Here is a 15,378-nt window from a genome sequence, read left to right as displayed (position 1 = left end):
TGGGATCAGCCGCGGGTTCATCTTCTACTCCCTCAGTTGTGCGCCCTGCAGGGCGGGGTATGCCGGCACCGGCGGGTCGTGGTCGAGGCCGTGGAGGTGTTTCAGGTTCTAGCGGTCCTTCGAACCGCATATATGCGTTGGCCAGCCGACAAGACCAGGAGGCGCCACCAGGTGTGGTTACAGGTGATTTGAATTTCTAAATTCGTTACATTGATTGGTGAGAAATTGATATATGCTACTCAAAAGGAACTCCCCCGAAATGTTTGTGAGACCCTATAAGGCTAATTTAACATTCGAGGACGAATGTTCTAAAGGGGGGGGAGAATGTTATAACCCATATTTCCATACATTGAGACGTTTTAAAATAAACGCGACAAATTAAGACAAGATTATTTTAAGGCGCGAGGTAGAGACTTTTAATTCCCGATTTTGTTTCAATGCACAAGTTGCTTATAAATTTTATTGGTATAAAAATATTATTAGAGATTAGGGGTAAATTAACCATGATTAGATTATTAAGTGGGATTAAAAAAAAAAATTGATCACTTCATTAATTAAGCCTAAAGGGCCATGTGGGCCCCACCCGAATTTATAAAAAAAAAAAAGTACCAAAAATCTGAAAAGTAACAAAACATAGTGCAATGTGAGTCACAAAAGAAGGGTGTACGTGTAACGCCCTTGGAAAGAATATATAGGGAATAGGGCATAGTGCAAATGACATCTTTTAAGTCATTTATAAAAAATAAAAAATCAGCTACCAAGAAATAGTAAACACATCCATGGCTGTGCACGGCCAGGTTGATGATTAAAAAAAAAAATCAGTTTGTTGCTAATAAAAATTCTAAGGAGAAGACAAGGAGAATGAGGTGGAGAAGCAAGAATAAGCATAGGAATTTAAGACACAAATTGAAGCCAAGTATTCAAGGTAAGAATTGGTTATTTCTTTTACATTTAGAATGAGTTGGATGCATTGTGAATAGGTATAAAATGGTGCATGTTGGTATTGAATGTTGTTGTTGAAATTTAAAGTTAGCCGTGTGAAGGGCTTATGTGAAGTAATGTTTGAATTTCTTGTACATGTATTAAGGATGGTTTGAATGTTGTAGTGTGTTTGAAAGGAATGAAAATTTTGGAATTTTGTATATTTGGTATTGAAGCCGTGTAGGGGCTGATTTAGGAAAATTAGATGACTGATTTAATTGATGCTTTAGTTGTTGATTGTTATGGACATTGTGGTGTATTGTTTGCATTGTAAACATGTGGGTTTGATGTGTAAAGGAAATGCTATGTGTGATGAAGGAAAGCAGTCCAATTCGTGGACTGTTTTGGATTTGAATGTGTAAATAAGTTTCATATGTTGATGTTGGAACTGTGGGCTGTTTTGGAAAAAAAAATATTGTGGATTGTTGGAAATATTATGTGAATTGTTTAGAATGTTCGAATGTTGTTGGTATGGGTTTGGGTTAATAATCGAATGTACGAACGATATTGTGGTTTGAAAGTAAGCCATTGAGTTGAATAATTGGAAATTTGTCGAATGGTGTAAAAGAGAGCTACTAATGTTGTTTTGCCTTTAGGATTGATTATTAATGATACTAGGTTGGTTATTGTGGTTGTTGTTGTTGATTTTTTAGCGAGTTAAATTCTCGGGATGACCTATTTACAAGGGAAATGTTGCCGAATTTTTTGTAGAATTGAGAGTTAGTTTGGAATGAATAATTACTTAAGTGCCTATGGCTAACATTGGATATTCATGGGCATATTTGTAGACCTTGGGGAGCCCGAGTCGTAGATTTGGATTAGCGTTAGATTGGCTAGCTTGGAGTGCGTACAAGGTATGTAAAGCAACCTCCTTTCTTTTTGGCATGTCTTAGTTTTACAAAGGCTAGATTAGAGCCTTAAGGAAATTCCAAATCCGAAATCCGAGCATGTTATGATCCTTATATATTCCTTGGCACTCTTATGTATGATTTGATGAAATATGAACCATTATGCCTTTGAAATAATTGAATTCCAAACTTTGCATAAAAAGGTGTTTTAAAGAATTTCGAACTATAAACGTCATATCTTTCACGGCAAGGCTCGGATTACTTCCATATTTTTGTAGGAGCTTATATGGAATATGATGAGTATATTTTTCATAGGCGGGCCCGACTCGGGTCAATACCCGTCCGTGGGTCCCGCGACTTTCCTTTATGTAATTCGGACGACTTTTGAAAGAATTTGGTATGATTATCATTTCGAATTTCAAGTATGGTCATTTACTTATATTTGAGTCTATGATAATGATTTTATGCATATGGTTACTCATGACTCTGCTTGTGCGTTCTATTATATCTTTCGCCGGTTCTGTTATATCTTTCGTCGGTTCTGTTATTGTGCGCACTTTGATATGCTCCGGAGTTATGCTGTGTTTATGGTTCACCGAGCTACTCGCAAAAGAGGGTCGGGTTCCACATATATTTGGTGTTATACTGTGTATGGCGTTATGTTGTGGTATGTGACGGGGATACGGAGATTTGAAACATTTTGGTGTTATGCTGTGTTATGGCGCCATCGACGGGCGGGCGACCATATTATTCTGTACCCTACGCATGACTTACATATTTTTTTTTAAAGTAAACAAATTTTGATATGTTGGATTTATACTTATGTTCTGTACTTCTACTTCGTTATGCCTCAGATTTTTTTTCTGTATTTTCTGCTTTGCATACTCAGTACATATTTCGTACTAACCCCCTTTCTTCGGGGGGCTGCGTTTCATGCCCGCAGGTACAGACGCACAGTTTGGTGATCCACCTGTTTAGGACACCCCTTCTGCTATTTGGAGTGCTCCTCTCATTCCGGAGCTTATACTTTTGGTATATATTTGTTAGTACATTTGTATATATTCGTTCATGGGTACGGCAGGGCCCTGTCCCGTCATGTGATTCTGTCGGTCTGTTTAGAGGTCTGTGGACATGTTTGTGGGTTAGGGTCTTTCTGTATGGATGTATGTACATGTCGTTTGGGCGATCCCATATGCCGAGGCGGCCGGTCCGCATATGTTGTTTGGGCGATCCTATACGCCGAGGCGGCCGGTCCGCATATGTTTATATATTGCTTGGTTAGCCCTGTGTGGCTTTTGTTGGTATTTTCTGCGTGCAGGGTATATTGGATAGTCCGTAAAACAAAGGAAACTCTGCCGAAAATTTTCTGGAAATTACCTAAATTTGAAATAAAGCCTTGTCGGCTTCCGCCATATACTAGAATGAGTTGATAGAATTTGAGATAATATTTGATAGATGTGTTTGGGTGCCCAGATCGGGCACTAGTCACGGCCTACGGTGTTGGGTCGTGACAATATAGTTTAGCCCTAGTTTCATGATATGATATAGAACTGTTATCTTCTAGGGTTGCAGTTACAGAATTCGTTCATGGTTGTCACTTTGAACATCATGAACTCAGAATGTAATCTTTATAGACTTATGCATTGTTATCACATGAGTCTTAGTCAGTGTATAACCCGTTAATTGCATGAGTCCCATAATCAGAAACAGTTATCATGCTATCAGCTATAGCCAGTCTCAGTCTTGTAAATTGTTAATGTTGAACACCTGTATCTGTATTTTTGGGCCCTAGGCCACTGTTTATGCATACGTATTGCTTGGGCCTGAGACCACAGTTTTTGTGCACATTATTTGGGCCCTAGGCCACAGTTATATTTACAGTTTTACAGGTGATTCTTCATCCAGAACAGGGAGTACTTCAGCTTCTTGCTTTCCTATTTAGTTCAGTTTCAGTTTCAGTTCCAGTATTTTATTGCTTCAGTTGCTTTACATACCAGTACAATTCAAATGTATTGATGTCCCTTTTTATTGCTTGGGGGCCTGCATCTCGCGATGCAGGTAACGACATACAGGTTGACGATCCCGCTACTTAGGAGTGTTCGTATCAGATACTGTGGTGAGCCCCAGTTTCCTTCGGGGCGATATCAGTCATGCAGTCCTCACAGCTTTCTAGACAATTACCTTCTTGTATTCATTAGAGGCTTCATAGACACAGTTCAGACAGTCAGATATTTGTTATGTTGGCCTTGTAGATAGTTATACTCAGTCGTTCAGTTGTTTTGGTTTAGCCATGTTGGCTACTTTCAGATATGTTCAGATTGTCTAAGTATTTCCGCATTATGATACTTCAGTCAGACGTTTAGTTAATCAGCATGTGATAGTTTTATTTTATACATTAGTTATGTTTTGGTATCACATGTTGATTCAGCCAGCCAGTTGGTTCACTCGGTCACATGCAGTCAGGCACCGGGTGCCGTGTTACGGCCAGGCCCAGGTTCGGGGCGTGACAATTTACCTATTGAAGAGTTTTTCTATTATTTTTTTCTTATTTTGATTGGTGTAATTCCCTTATTGAAGATGTTATTTTACTTATGCAAATTCATTTTATAATATACATAAGAGATGCAAGTCCCTTGGTGAAAATGTGATTTTACTTCTGTTGTTAATGAGTGTGATTCCTTGTTTAAGATGCTAATTATGTTCATTTCTTGATTTTTGAGATGTAATTTTCATATTTGCAAATAAAAATAGCCTATTAAGTTGACCCGAATAAACTAAAAAGAGATGGACCCGATCCAAATACACGTTTCTAACAAGATGAACATTGAAGAAAATTGTGGCACCCGCCACCTTTAAATCCTAGATCCGCCTCTGTTCACACATGTTAACAAAAATGAAAAATACAAAATGACAGGCTCTCAAAAATAACCCTTATGTATTTATCTCATCAGCAAAAAAATTTGGATGTTACCAAATAGTTGTATTAACATGATAGTAGTCTGTCATCTATCAAAAACATATATTTGTCGGCTCTTATAAAATATGTCATTTATAGAAAACTGGAATTGCTTAATTACAAGGGGGACTATTTGAAGACTCCACTCCAAATGCTGGTGTCAGTTGTAATATCATATCAATCTGAAAATGAATCTTCAACACACATAAGTGTTGGTATTTTGCCATTATCGACAAAGTTAATCTTGTTCAATCTCATGCATCCAAGCACTTTCTCCGGTAGCTCCTCTGGCTTCTGCGCCTGCAGGATTTATCGAAGAATTTAAGTTTCATGCACTGACTGTATAAAATAATGTTTATACATTATTAAATGGTAACATGATAGATATTAAGTAAAATACACTATTGATGCAATCAATAAATATACCATTTGTCAAGCCAAAGGGTAAGCCAATTTCCTCAATCCTAATAAGTTCAATTCTTTCTGAAATATAGCAAGTAAAATAAAGAGAAACCTGAATTGTTATTCCAAGATCCAATATCCCAAATCCTAAACGCTCCCTAAAAGAGTCAAGTCCCTTTCTTGCAATGTAGCTGAAGCGATGAATGTCAAGATCCACCTCGAAGTAATTTGGCCCCTGCAATGAACAGAAAAGGAAGATAGACTTGATGTTCATGTCCAATAACATCGAAATAATGCAAAACTTGAGATAAGTTATATGCACCGATAATGTAGACTCTTTAGACGATCAATTTTGTTTAACCTAACATACCAGGGCAGTTATTATTTTTATCAGGTTAGCGATCAATGCTTATCATAGAGATTTCCTTGTAATTAGCTTCTATGTAACCTGATTGTGTAAATATCTTTCACAACATTAGTGCATAGAACCTTAACTTCAAATCAAAAGGATAGAGTATCCACCTGATAAAAGCTGTGTTGAGGGCGCGAAAGCACAGGCTTCTCGTTGTATGCATTCAAAAGCTTACTTTCAGTAGCAGTTGAAACAAGCTCATCCGGATTAACCACTCCAACCATAATCTTCAACCTCTCTCTAAAAGGAACAGATGATTCTCTTGCAAATCCTTTAACCTTTTCCATATCATCCTCAACTAATCTCTGTCATACAAATCAACAACATATAGATATGAAAATTTAATATGGAAGCAAGTCGTATTGAGAGTTCTCCAATCCCCTATTACCACTTTAGTGGACAGAGGTGGATGAAGCATATAATTTCTAGGTTCTACTGAACCAGCATTTTTGACACGTAATATAGATTTATATGAACACAATCACTAAAATTCCGACAAATGTTAAATGTTTAGCCCATAAGTTCAAAGTGTAATGGGTTAAGTAGTAAGAACCTAAAGGTTAAAGCAATTAAATTTAAATTCTCGATTCACCTCTTGCCATGGATAGATCTATATCATGTAATACGAACAACTTAAAGAGATTTAATAAAACGTAACACAAGCTAGTTTTTTATTCTTGTTAGTCTAACCAAGAATTAGACATTTTAACCAGACATTTTGGCCATTTCTTCCCAATAAATCAACATAGAGAAATATCACATTTCTAGAAAACTAAAGAACCCAGGCAAGCAAAAGACGTACCTACTACTACCTACTTGCAAGTGGAAATTCAGAAACCAAAATTTTGTTAATACAAATCACAAAGAAAATGGAGACGGCGTGTTTTGTGAACTATAAAATTGACATGAAAGTACCTTGATGCTGTCCTGAAACTGGGGAGAAATGTCTCTGTCAAAAGTTTCAGATATTTTGAAATATAATACAAGGCTCAAGCCTTCCCCGTCAGCATCACCAACGAACATCGAAGCGGGATAAGTGGGCAACTGAATATTGACAATAAGTAATGGAGGAAATTTTCCATCTCCTTTTACAGAGGGAAGCACAAGGTGTTGTGCAATGTGATTGATCTTTTTAGAACACACAAATAGATCAACCCCAATAGGAATATAAGGAGACACATTTGGAGCAGGGCATTTTCTCTTGTCCCTGCAAGATTAAATGACATAATCAAGCAAATGTATAGATACTAAATAATCATTTACAACCTATGTCACACTTGTTAATCGGAAAAGAATTCCGCTTAAGAGTGTACCTGAAATAACTATCACTACGTAGCTTAAAGTTTGAGGGATCAATCTTTGACCAACTTCCTGCAGTTAGCTTTTCTTCTGTACAACAAGGAATTTGCAGCCCGGCCCTGGGACGGTAAAGATATTTTTTTGTTGACGCACCTACAATCAGAGATGGATTCAGAATTTAACTTAATTGGTTAACGCTTCTAAGCTCGTTGAAAAATATGGTTCAAAACTTAATATTTTTACTAAGTTTAAGAGTTCTTCACACACATGCACATGCCAAAAATGATGGGTTCAAATGAACCACTCCTAACACTATAGGTCCGCCATTGCCTACAAGATGACCCCTATGGTTAATATATCATTCTAATACATTCCCAACAATAGGTTTGTTCACCTGTATTTCTATATTCTAGAACATGTGTAAAGATATGACACTTGGGCGTAACTCAACCGCAAAAGCTACTTCATGAGGGAGGATTCCCAAGTCCATATAAGCAGACCACCAGTCCACTCCCCAACCAGTGTCAGACTCTAACCCACTCTAATACCCTCCTTCACGCCATGCCCAACTAGAGCATGGAGAATACAACATGGAGCCCATATTGGGAAGGACATGACTCTGATACCATGTAATCGAGTGGAAGAACTGATATCTATATTCCTAAACATACAAGGTATTTATACAATTAAAAGGATTAAATCAAAATAAATAAAAGGAAATATTCTAGATTCGCTCCTATGATTTGGTACCATATTCTGTAACAACAGAAATATTAATTACAAAGTTATCATCATAACATGATCACAATAAGAATTAGATTACCAGTTAGATTCATAAATAATAAGGAGAATGCAGGGAACTTCATGGAAGGAATCCATAAAATGATCTTTGCGCAGTAGCTTGATTTAAGATGAAAGAACAATATCGAAATGGAAAGTGGCGAGGTACTTACAATATTTATCATCTTCTTTGCCATCGACAGATGTTCTCTTTAGAGAAAGCCTTATAGTTGATTGCTTTACTTGAGAAACTTGACCTGAATTTGATGCACTAATGATCTGTTCGTTGAAACTCAAGGAAGTGACCAACTTCGGTAAGACAGTCTTGAGCACATTCTCTTGAGTTTTCTCCAGCATACCGAGTTTATCCTCTTTAACGCCATTAAAACTTCCATATGCGCGGTCCAAATATTTCTTTCTTTGGGCGCCAAGGACTTCGTGCTTCCCGAGGGACGGAACTTCATAGCCCTGACCACCTATAAGTGCAAGTCCTTTTGGACTATGAACTCCATCTTTGAGCAAAAACTTATCTGATCTACTGCCATCTATCTTGAGATATCTTTCGTGGTACTCCTTGTACTTAAGGTTGTTATCCATAAAACACGATGAAGTTTCATATTGAAGCACTTGTCCAGTTTTTGGGAATAGATCTACAAAAGTCAAGAACATAAATAAGTAATGTCTAAATCAAAGCAATTGCTTATTTGTTACGAAGTAAGAGTTAACATTGCTTACAGAAAGGCTAATAGGAGTAAAGTATTGTGTTGGTCTGAAAAAATAGGAAAATTTAGAACAGAAAAATAGATGTTCATTACCTCCATGGACGCTACTGAAGTCATCATCTGAGTCGGAGTCAACATTGCTGCATGTGTCAAACCATGCTTCTTCTTGGCTAAGAACTGCAAGCATGTAAATTTTTTAATTACTTTGTAACTTTTAAAGCTAAATTTCTTTCAACATTCATTCCTTTTCCTTCTTCTTCTTCTTCTTTTTTTTTTTTTTTTTTTTTTGTTGGGGGGGGGGGGGGGGGGGGGGAACAAAATAGGCAAAAATAAGAGTAAAAGATGACAGTAGAACATACTCTTTTGGCATTCTTCTCTTCAACAAAATAGAATCTCAAGTATACTCCATATAGGTTTCTTTTTAGATTCAGATGGACAATATTATTTTTGTGGAGTATACCATAAAGGAGCAGGGTCGACCACCAGTACAAAGTAATCAATTCATGGATGATGCTACACAACACATAATATGTCAGGACATACTCTAGGCAGGAGTCAAGCCCAAATGTATCAAAATGGATAGTAAGGATTCATATAACCGACCGCAACTAGCTGGAATTGAAAGCATCATTATTGTTGTTCCCGCTGTTCGAGTATACTCAGGTTTAGTCTATCGCATTTACCTTTACATTCTTGATAACTTTTAGTCAGGTAGATTTCCATCAACCGTGGGCATTATTAATGTTAAAGTGCGTGGCCATTTCATCTAAAATCTTAAGTTTTTAGGGAGAGCACACTTTTATTTAGTTCTTTTTGATAATGAGTGGCGGTGAGATTTGATCTCATGACCTTTGTCTGCTCTGATACCATGTTGAAGTGTGTGACCATCTCATCCAAAATCTTAATTTGTTAAAGAGAACACACTTTTATTTACTTAATTATATTCTCATCATGTTCCCTCATGTGCGGGACTGATTCTTTTTTCATTGGCCAAGCACATGAGAATTCATTTTTGATAAAGGGTGGCGGTGAGATTCGATCCCATGACCTCTGGCTGCTCTAATACTATGTTAAAGAGTGTGATCATCTCATCTAAAAGATTATATGCGCACTTTTATTTACTTAGAGCTTATATGCGCACTTTTATTTACTTAGTTATATTCTCAACAAATACAACAGGCAAGGTTCAAACTAATCACGTACCAGTAGCATCTGTTTGAGTATGATGCCACTGCAACTGAGTAAGATGGTATTTGGAACTGGAGACCTCAGATCTTCTAACAAACTCACTAACAGCAATATGTGGTCCTACGTCACTGTTTCTTCTCCTGGTTCCTTCTGCAAGAGAGATCAAATTCTTTCCACGGAATTTTCTATGGCGACGACGGTGTCTCTTCTTTACTTTGATTGTATGGCCTGGAGTTGATACACAAGCGCCCATTTTTCTGACTCAGCTCACGAATTTCGCTGCTAATTTGTACTGTCCCATGCCAGATGCCAATTACAAGTGGAACAGAAGAAACAAAGACAACCTGGTAATTGAGCACAAGAAAATATAAATGTCTGATTGTTGTAGCTCCAACAGGAGAGGATCAATGTAACAAAGGTTTTTTAAACACGCATTTATACAAATTGTGTACCTATAATCACAAAGGAGTAGCGGATACAATGATACACTGGACTTGCTGGTATAAATCTTGAATCCTCCACTGTCCAATAAAATTTAGAAAGTTAACATGTGAAAACAGGAACTCATAATCAATCCTAGGTATACGTATAACAGTCTTTAAAAAAGAAAGCATGATCACATAATTACACAAATTAAATGGAGTGATAGTGACTTGAAGTTGGTTAAAACTGTTAACATTCTGAACTAAATAGAAACCCTTACCTTAAAGGAGTACTAATATCTTGCATTAACTGTACAGTCTACACAGGGCCAGTTTCAGAAGAGCGAAAATAGAAAAAGAAGGATAGTTCTTTAATTTTACATAAAGCTCCAAAAGTGTACTGCACACGTCAGCAGGACCTGCAAAGTAGCATTAAAGTAAATCAACTTGAATTAGTCTTGATTTAGTAGTTCCCAAATTTTCAACAGCATATTGAAACTCATAAAGATAGGGCAGAAACAGATATTTTCAGCTTTAATAGCGGAGAAACTCATACGATACATGTAGGATCAAACCAGTGTTGCTCAAACTCTTAAAAATACCGATGTGTGCGTGTTGGATCCTTCAAAAATAGTGCGTTTTTGGAGGACGTGACACGGGTGCGATAACATTTTTGGACAGTCTGTGCAACATTATATATATATATATATAAGCTTGCCACCACAAATATCAATCTATGAGCATATATATGACTATGAATATGAAACAGAGGAGGAAATTAAAGATAGTCACACTCACTGGAATCCGTAGATAGTCAAACAAATTCTTCTTTTGTTTTCCGTCCCTTTTGAGGTAGGGGTGTATGATATAGTAAAATATGACCAGTTGAATACATGCTAACTATTGGTAGAAAGTTGAAAATATTATGCAAAAGATTTTAGAGGATTGCAGATCTTTTATAGTGTAATGATCACACTTGGCGAAAGACGACTAAGCATAAGAGCTCTAGCAGCTAACCCTCAGGGGTTGGCCTGGTGGCAATTGGCTTGAGCCTTGGGGTGCTCCATTTCAAGGTCTCAAGTTCGAAACCCACTGGGTGCAAACAATTTCTGAGGGTCATCGGACTGGGTAAAACCCTGAATTACCCGTGGTGCACTTGCGGGAAACTCCTTGCCGAGGGCCTGTGCACCCCCGGGATTAGTCGGGGCTTAAGAGCCTCGGACACCCGGTGCTTAATCAAAAAAAAAATAAGAGCTCTAGCAGCTATGACATCATATTGTGTTGTGTGACCATCTCATCTAAAATTTAGGCACTAGAGAGGATACACTATTTTTTAATTTAAATTTTATATTCAAGGTCGATGATAGAAGTAGAAATATTAGGTTGTTCTTCGTTTTCAATTTGAACTTTAAACATGTAGTGAAATTTTATTAAAATAGTACTATATATATATATATATATATATATATATATATATATATATATATATATATATATATATATCAAGTGAGTACACAATTTACAAAGGGAACACACTTGAAACACACTAAGGTAAAAGCTTTAACCAAAAAAAATGTGATTGCAGATGAGAAAAGGCAAAAAATGGAGACAAGTGAAAATGTGGAAGCGGAGAAGCATGATCAGAGAGAGGACAAGATAAGCTGTTATTTTTTTGCTGAAGAACGTATTCGTGAGCGATTATGGATGAAATGCACGCAAACTAACAAAAACCTAAAACAAAATTTGTGTTAGAATATATGTTTTAAAAAAAAAAAAAAAATTGCAAACGAATGTGTCAAGTTATGGTAAACACTAAACCAAATAACCAGAGCACATCATAGCAACATTATGGCAACAAAATATGAATTAACTAACGGAAATCTGGGGAGGAAAATGCCAAAATTATCCAGAGATGATAAAGATTTTTAAAGACTTTTTACTTTGAATTAAATATCAACCATGTTATTCAAAAGGACTCATCTTTAAGCAGAAGGAAATACGAGCATCATCCTAAGGCTCCCCTAACCCTCCAAAACTTAAAGACAACAAAGGAGGAAAAACAAATGCAGTAGAAGTAAAAGTAGATAAAAAGAGCAAGCGTTAAAAGTTTTACTACATAATCCTTCAATTGTATGGATTATTTCATGTCTAATAAGTGTGATAAATGCGTGAATATTTGAAATGAATCTTTTAGATTACATGTTTGTCACCGAGGGGGTGGATGGAAGCAATTGCAGCACAAAATTTATCGAAAATGAAGCACTTTGTTTATAAGCATTGTAGAAAGGGTATAATATGAGCCTAATTGCTCTTCTGGAATGGCTATAGTACGATGGAATAGGGGTGTCAATTGGAGAAAATGCAACACGATAGAAGAGTTTATTTCACCGCATAAGATCCTTGAAACAACCACGACTCGCACTAACGGTTCATTTTCGTTCTCTTCCCTGGGAAGAGGGATCAATGGAAGGTAGCATGCTTCTCTATCTCTTAGACAGGTGGCAACTTATACAGTAGTCGGCCTTAAAACTTAATAAATAAGAAAATACTTCGTGCACTATTATGGTCACAGAGGCGGAGCCAGGACTTTTAGTTTATCCCAATTCTTTTTGTTAATTGGGTTCTGAATAGGTTATTTGTACATATTAAATGAATTTTTTCAAATGGTTTGAGCCAAAATTATTGGGTTCTGCCGAACCCATAACAATCATTCCGGCTCCACCTTGGTTAGGGAATACTTGCAAATACATATGCATAATACTTGCAAATACCTGAATACATATCCATAAGCATTCCACCGTAACATTCGTTAGGAGTATGATCCAAAATGCAGAATCGTGATGCAGATCATTTATACTGCTGGGCACCCCCAACACTAGCGGGTGGAGCCAGAAATTGTAACGAGGGAATTCAAGAAAATGCTAGAATGCCACATTTGAGAATCAAACTTGTCACCTAAAGAACTTTCAGAGTCACCTTTAAATCATTGTACTAGAAGTTAAAGGGAATTCAATTTTTATTATATATACATTCAAAATATTTTGTTACCAATCTGCATAATATAATTCTTCAATAAAGAAAATTTAATACGACCCTTTTAATTTGGACCATGTAACTTTAGCCCCTGCCACCACCCCTCAACATACATACATCACATTAGCTAAGAAACAAAAGGGTAAAAATTTACCTGTTAGTGTTACATTTAAGTAAAGAGGAATATTGATAAATGAATTATAGAAGCTTGGCTTGGTGTCTCCCTCTCTTTGGGAAAGAACTAATCAAGAACCAGAAAGAGAGGGAGAGAGCACAGCAATTCCAAATCTTCTCTTTCTTTTTTTTCAAACAGATCTATTTATATTTTGGATATTTTCCCCCTGTTTTATGTCAAAGGAATTTGACACACTGATTTTATATGGAAAGAGAGAGAAAAGGAATGAGAAAAGGAAGGGAAGAAGAAAAAACGAACGTTCTTTTAGCTGCATGTGTGTGTTTGCTTATTTTGTTACCCGTTAACTCCACTCCGTCCATTATATCCATGCAAGCCTTTATATCTATTATTCACCGCGCACTTATTAGTGATTCAAAGTTTTAATTCTATGAATTAGACTTTAAAGATTTTTGGCACTAAATGTATTATTTACTGAGTTTAGTGGAACCGCACTTTAAGAGCTATATTATGTGGGGTCCATCCCCAATGAAAGTAAAAAAACAAATAAAGGATGGAAAAACTTATTTTGGCTGTAACAACTTGCCTACTTGCAGGCACAGTTACGGCTTACGCAGTGCAAGTTACAATTTCAAATTGCAAATGGCCAATTCTGGTTGGTTGAAGCTGTGGCTTACTCCCCTGGAGCTCTTCAGCTTTTCTTTCATCAGATTTAACTCAGAGAGAAACATATCTGAGAGCATAGAGAGAAATGTGAGGTATTTATAGACAGTGTAGTTTGTGAGGAAAAATAGAGTGTATGTTACTGTAGTGAGATGGGAAATAAAAAAAAAGTTTATTTCTTTTGAGTGTGTAGTTCTTCGGAGTATTGTACTCGGGACCACCAATCTAAAATTCTTCATTATAGTGGATTTCTTTGGTCCTCCTAGGCCTGTGATTTTTTTCCCTTATTCAGAAGGATTTTCCGCGTAAAATTTGTGTTCCATGATCAACCTAGTCAAATCCCCCACTTGGAAAACACATATGCCACCCTTGATTCTCAAAACACCCTCATCATCGAGAATTGCCTCATTGGCCTTCCCCTCGAGTACCTTGTCCCTAATCTTACACAACTTTGCATCGTCAAACTGTTGAGCCCTCATCTGCTCCAACATTGAAGATTGTGCCTCCACACAAGCTAGAACCTATCCAGGTTCTGAAATATCAAGTCTCACTATACTATTTGCCGAGGACTGAATATCCATAGCCAAAGGTCGCTACCCTACCTGTAACCATGCTAGGCTACCCATACTCATCGTCTTTCGACCCAACGTCTTTCGACCCAAGGCATCCGCCATTACATTGGCCTTACCCAAATGATAAACAATAGTCATGTCATAATCCTTGAGCAACTCTAACCATATCTGTTGCATCAAACTGAGATCCCTCTGATTGAAAATGTGTTGAAGACTCTGATGATCAATAAACACCTCACAATGCACACCATTTAGGTAATACTTCCAAATCTGCAATGCAAAAACCACCGTTGCCGACATCAAATCATGAGTGGAATAGTTATCTCGTGCACCTTCAATTGCCTCGAAGCATAGGCTGTAACTTTCTCTGTCAGCATCAACACACATCCAAGGTCGATCCGTGAAGCATCACACTATACAGTAAAGCCCTGTCCCTCCACAGGAAGAGTCAAAATTAGGGTTGTAGTCAACAAAGTCTTAAGCTTTTGAAATCTTGCCTCGCACTCATCCGACTAGTGGAAATGTACATTCTTTTAAGTCAACTTGGTCAAGGAGATGTAATGGATGAGAATCCCTCTATAAAACACCTATAGTAACTAGCGAGGCCAATGAAACTCCAGATCTCGGTAACTAAAGTAGGTCTGACTGCCTCAATCTTCTTAGGGTCCACCATGATACCATCCTTGGACACTACATGTCCCAAAAATGCCACATAATTGAGCCAAAACTCACATTTCAAAAACTTAGCATCGAGTTGCTTCTCCTTTAGAATCCTAACCACGATCCTCATATGCTGCTCATGCTCTCCTATACTATGAGAGTGTATCAAAATATCAGCGATGAAGACGATCACAATAAAATCTAGGTACAGTCTGAAGACACCGTTCATCAAATCCATCAAGGTTGATGGGGCATTAGTTAGCGCAAAAGACATGACCAAGAACACATAATGACCATAACGGGTCCT

The 15,378-nt window shown here is 37.2% G+C and overlaps 1 protein-coding gene and 1 long non-coding RNA gene across 2 annotated transcripts; one reads left to right on the top strand and one right to left on the bottom strand.

Annotated features, from left to right (window-relative positions):
* The first annotated feature begins 323 nt into the window (after window positions 1-323).
* Window positions 324-3,303, top strand: LOC132618268 (uncharacterized). The gene is made up of 3 exons (XR_009574035.1): window positions 324-925; window positions 1,770-1,835; window positions 2,773-3,303. It is a non-coding gene; the product is annotated as an uncharacterized LOC132618268 (long non-coding RNA).
* Window positions 3,304-4,662: 1,359 nt separating this feature from the next.
* Window positions 4,663-13,380, bottom strand: LOC132617826 (uncharacterized). Its single transcript, XM_060332901.1, has 11 exons — window positions 13,198-13,380; window positions 10,292-10,429; window positions 10,041-10,109; window positions 9,604-9,932; window positions 8,494-8,577; window positions 7,852-8,328; window positions 6,913-7,051; window positions 6,515-6,806; window positions 5,710-5,904; window positions 5,300-5,422; window positions 4,663-5,085 (listed from the first exon to the last, which is right to left on the bottom strand). The coding sequence occupies exons 4-11, from the start codon at window positions 9,839-9,841 to the stop codon at window positions 4,963-4,965; spliced, it is 1,671 nt and encodes a 556-aa protein (XP_060188884.1). The 5' UTR covers window positions 9,842-9,932; window positions 10,041-10,109; window positions 10,292-10,429; window positions 13,198-13,380; the 3' UTR covers window positions 4,663-4,962.
* Between the last annotated feature and the right edge of the window lie 1,998 nt (window positions 13,381-15,378).

The sequence above is a fragment of the Lycium barbarum genome, chromosome 11, assembly GCF_019175385.1.
Source record: "Lycium barbarum isolate Lr01 chromosome 11, ASM1917538v2, whole genome shotgun sequence".
NCBI lineage: Eukaryota > Viridiplantae > Streptophyta > Magnoliopsida > Solanales > Solanaceae > Lycium > Lycium barbarum.
The sequence above is the reverse complement of the archived record's forward strand: the minus strand, read 5'-3'. Positions and strand labels throughout refer to the sequence as shown.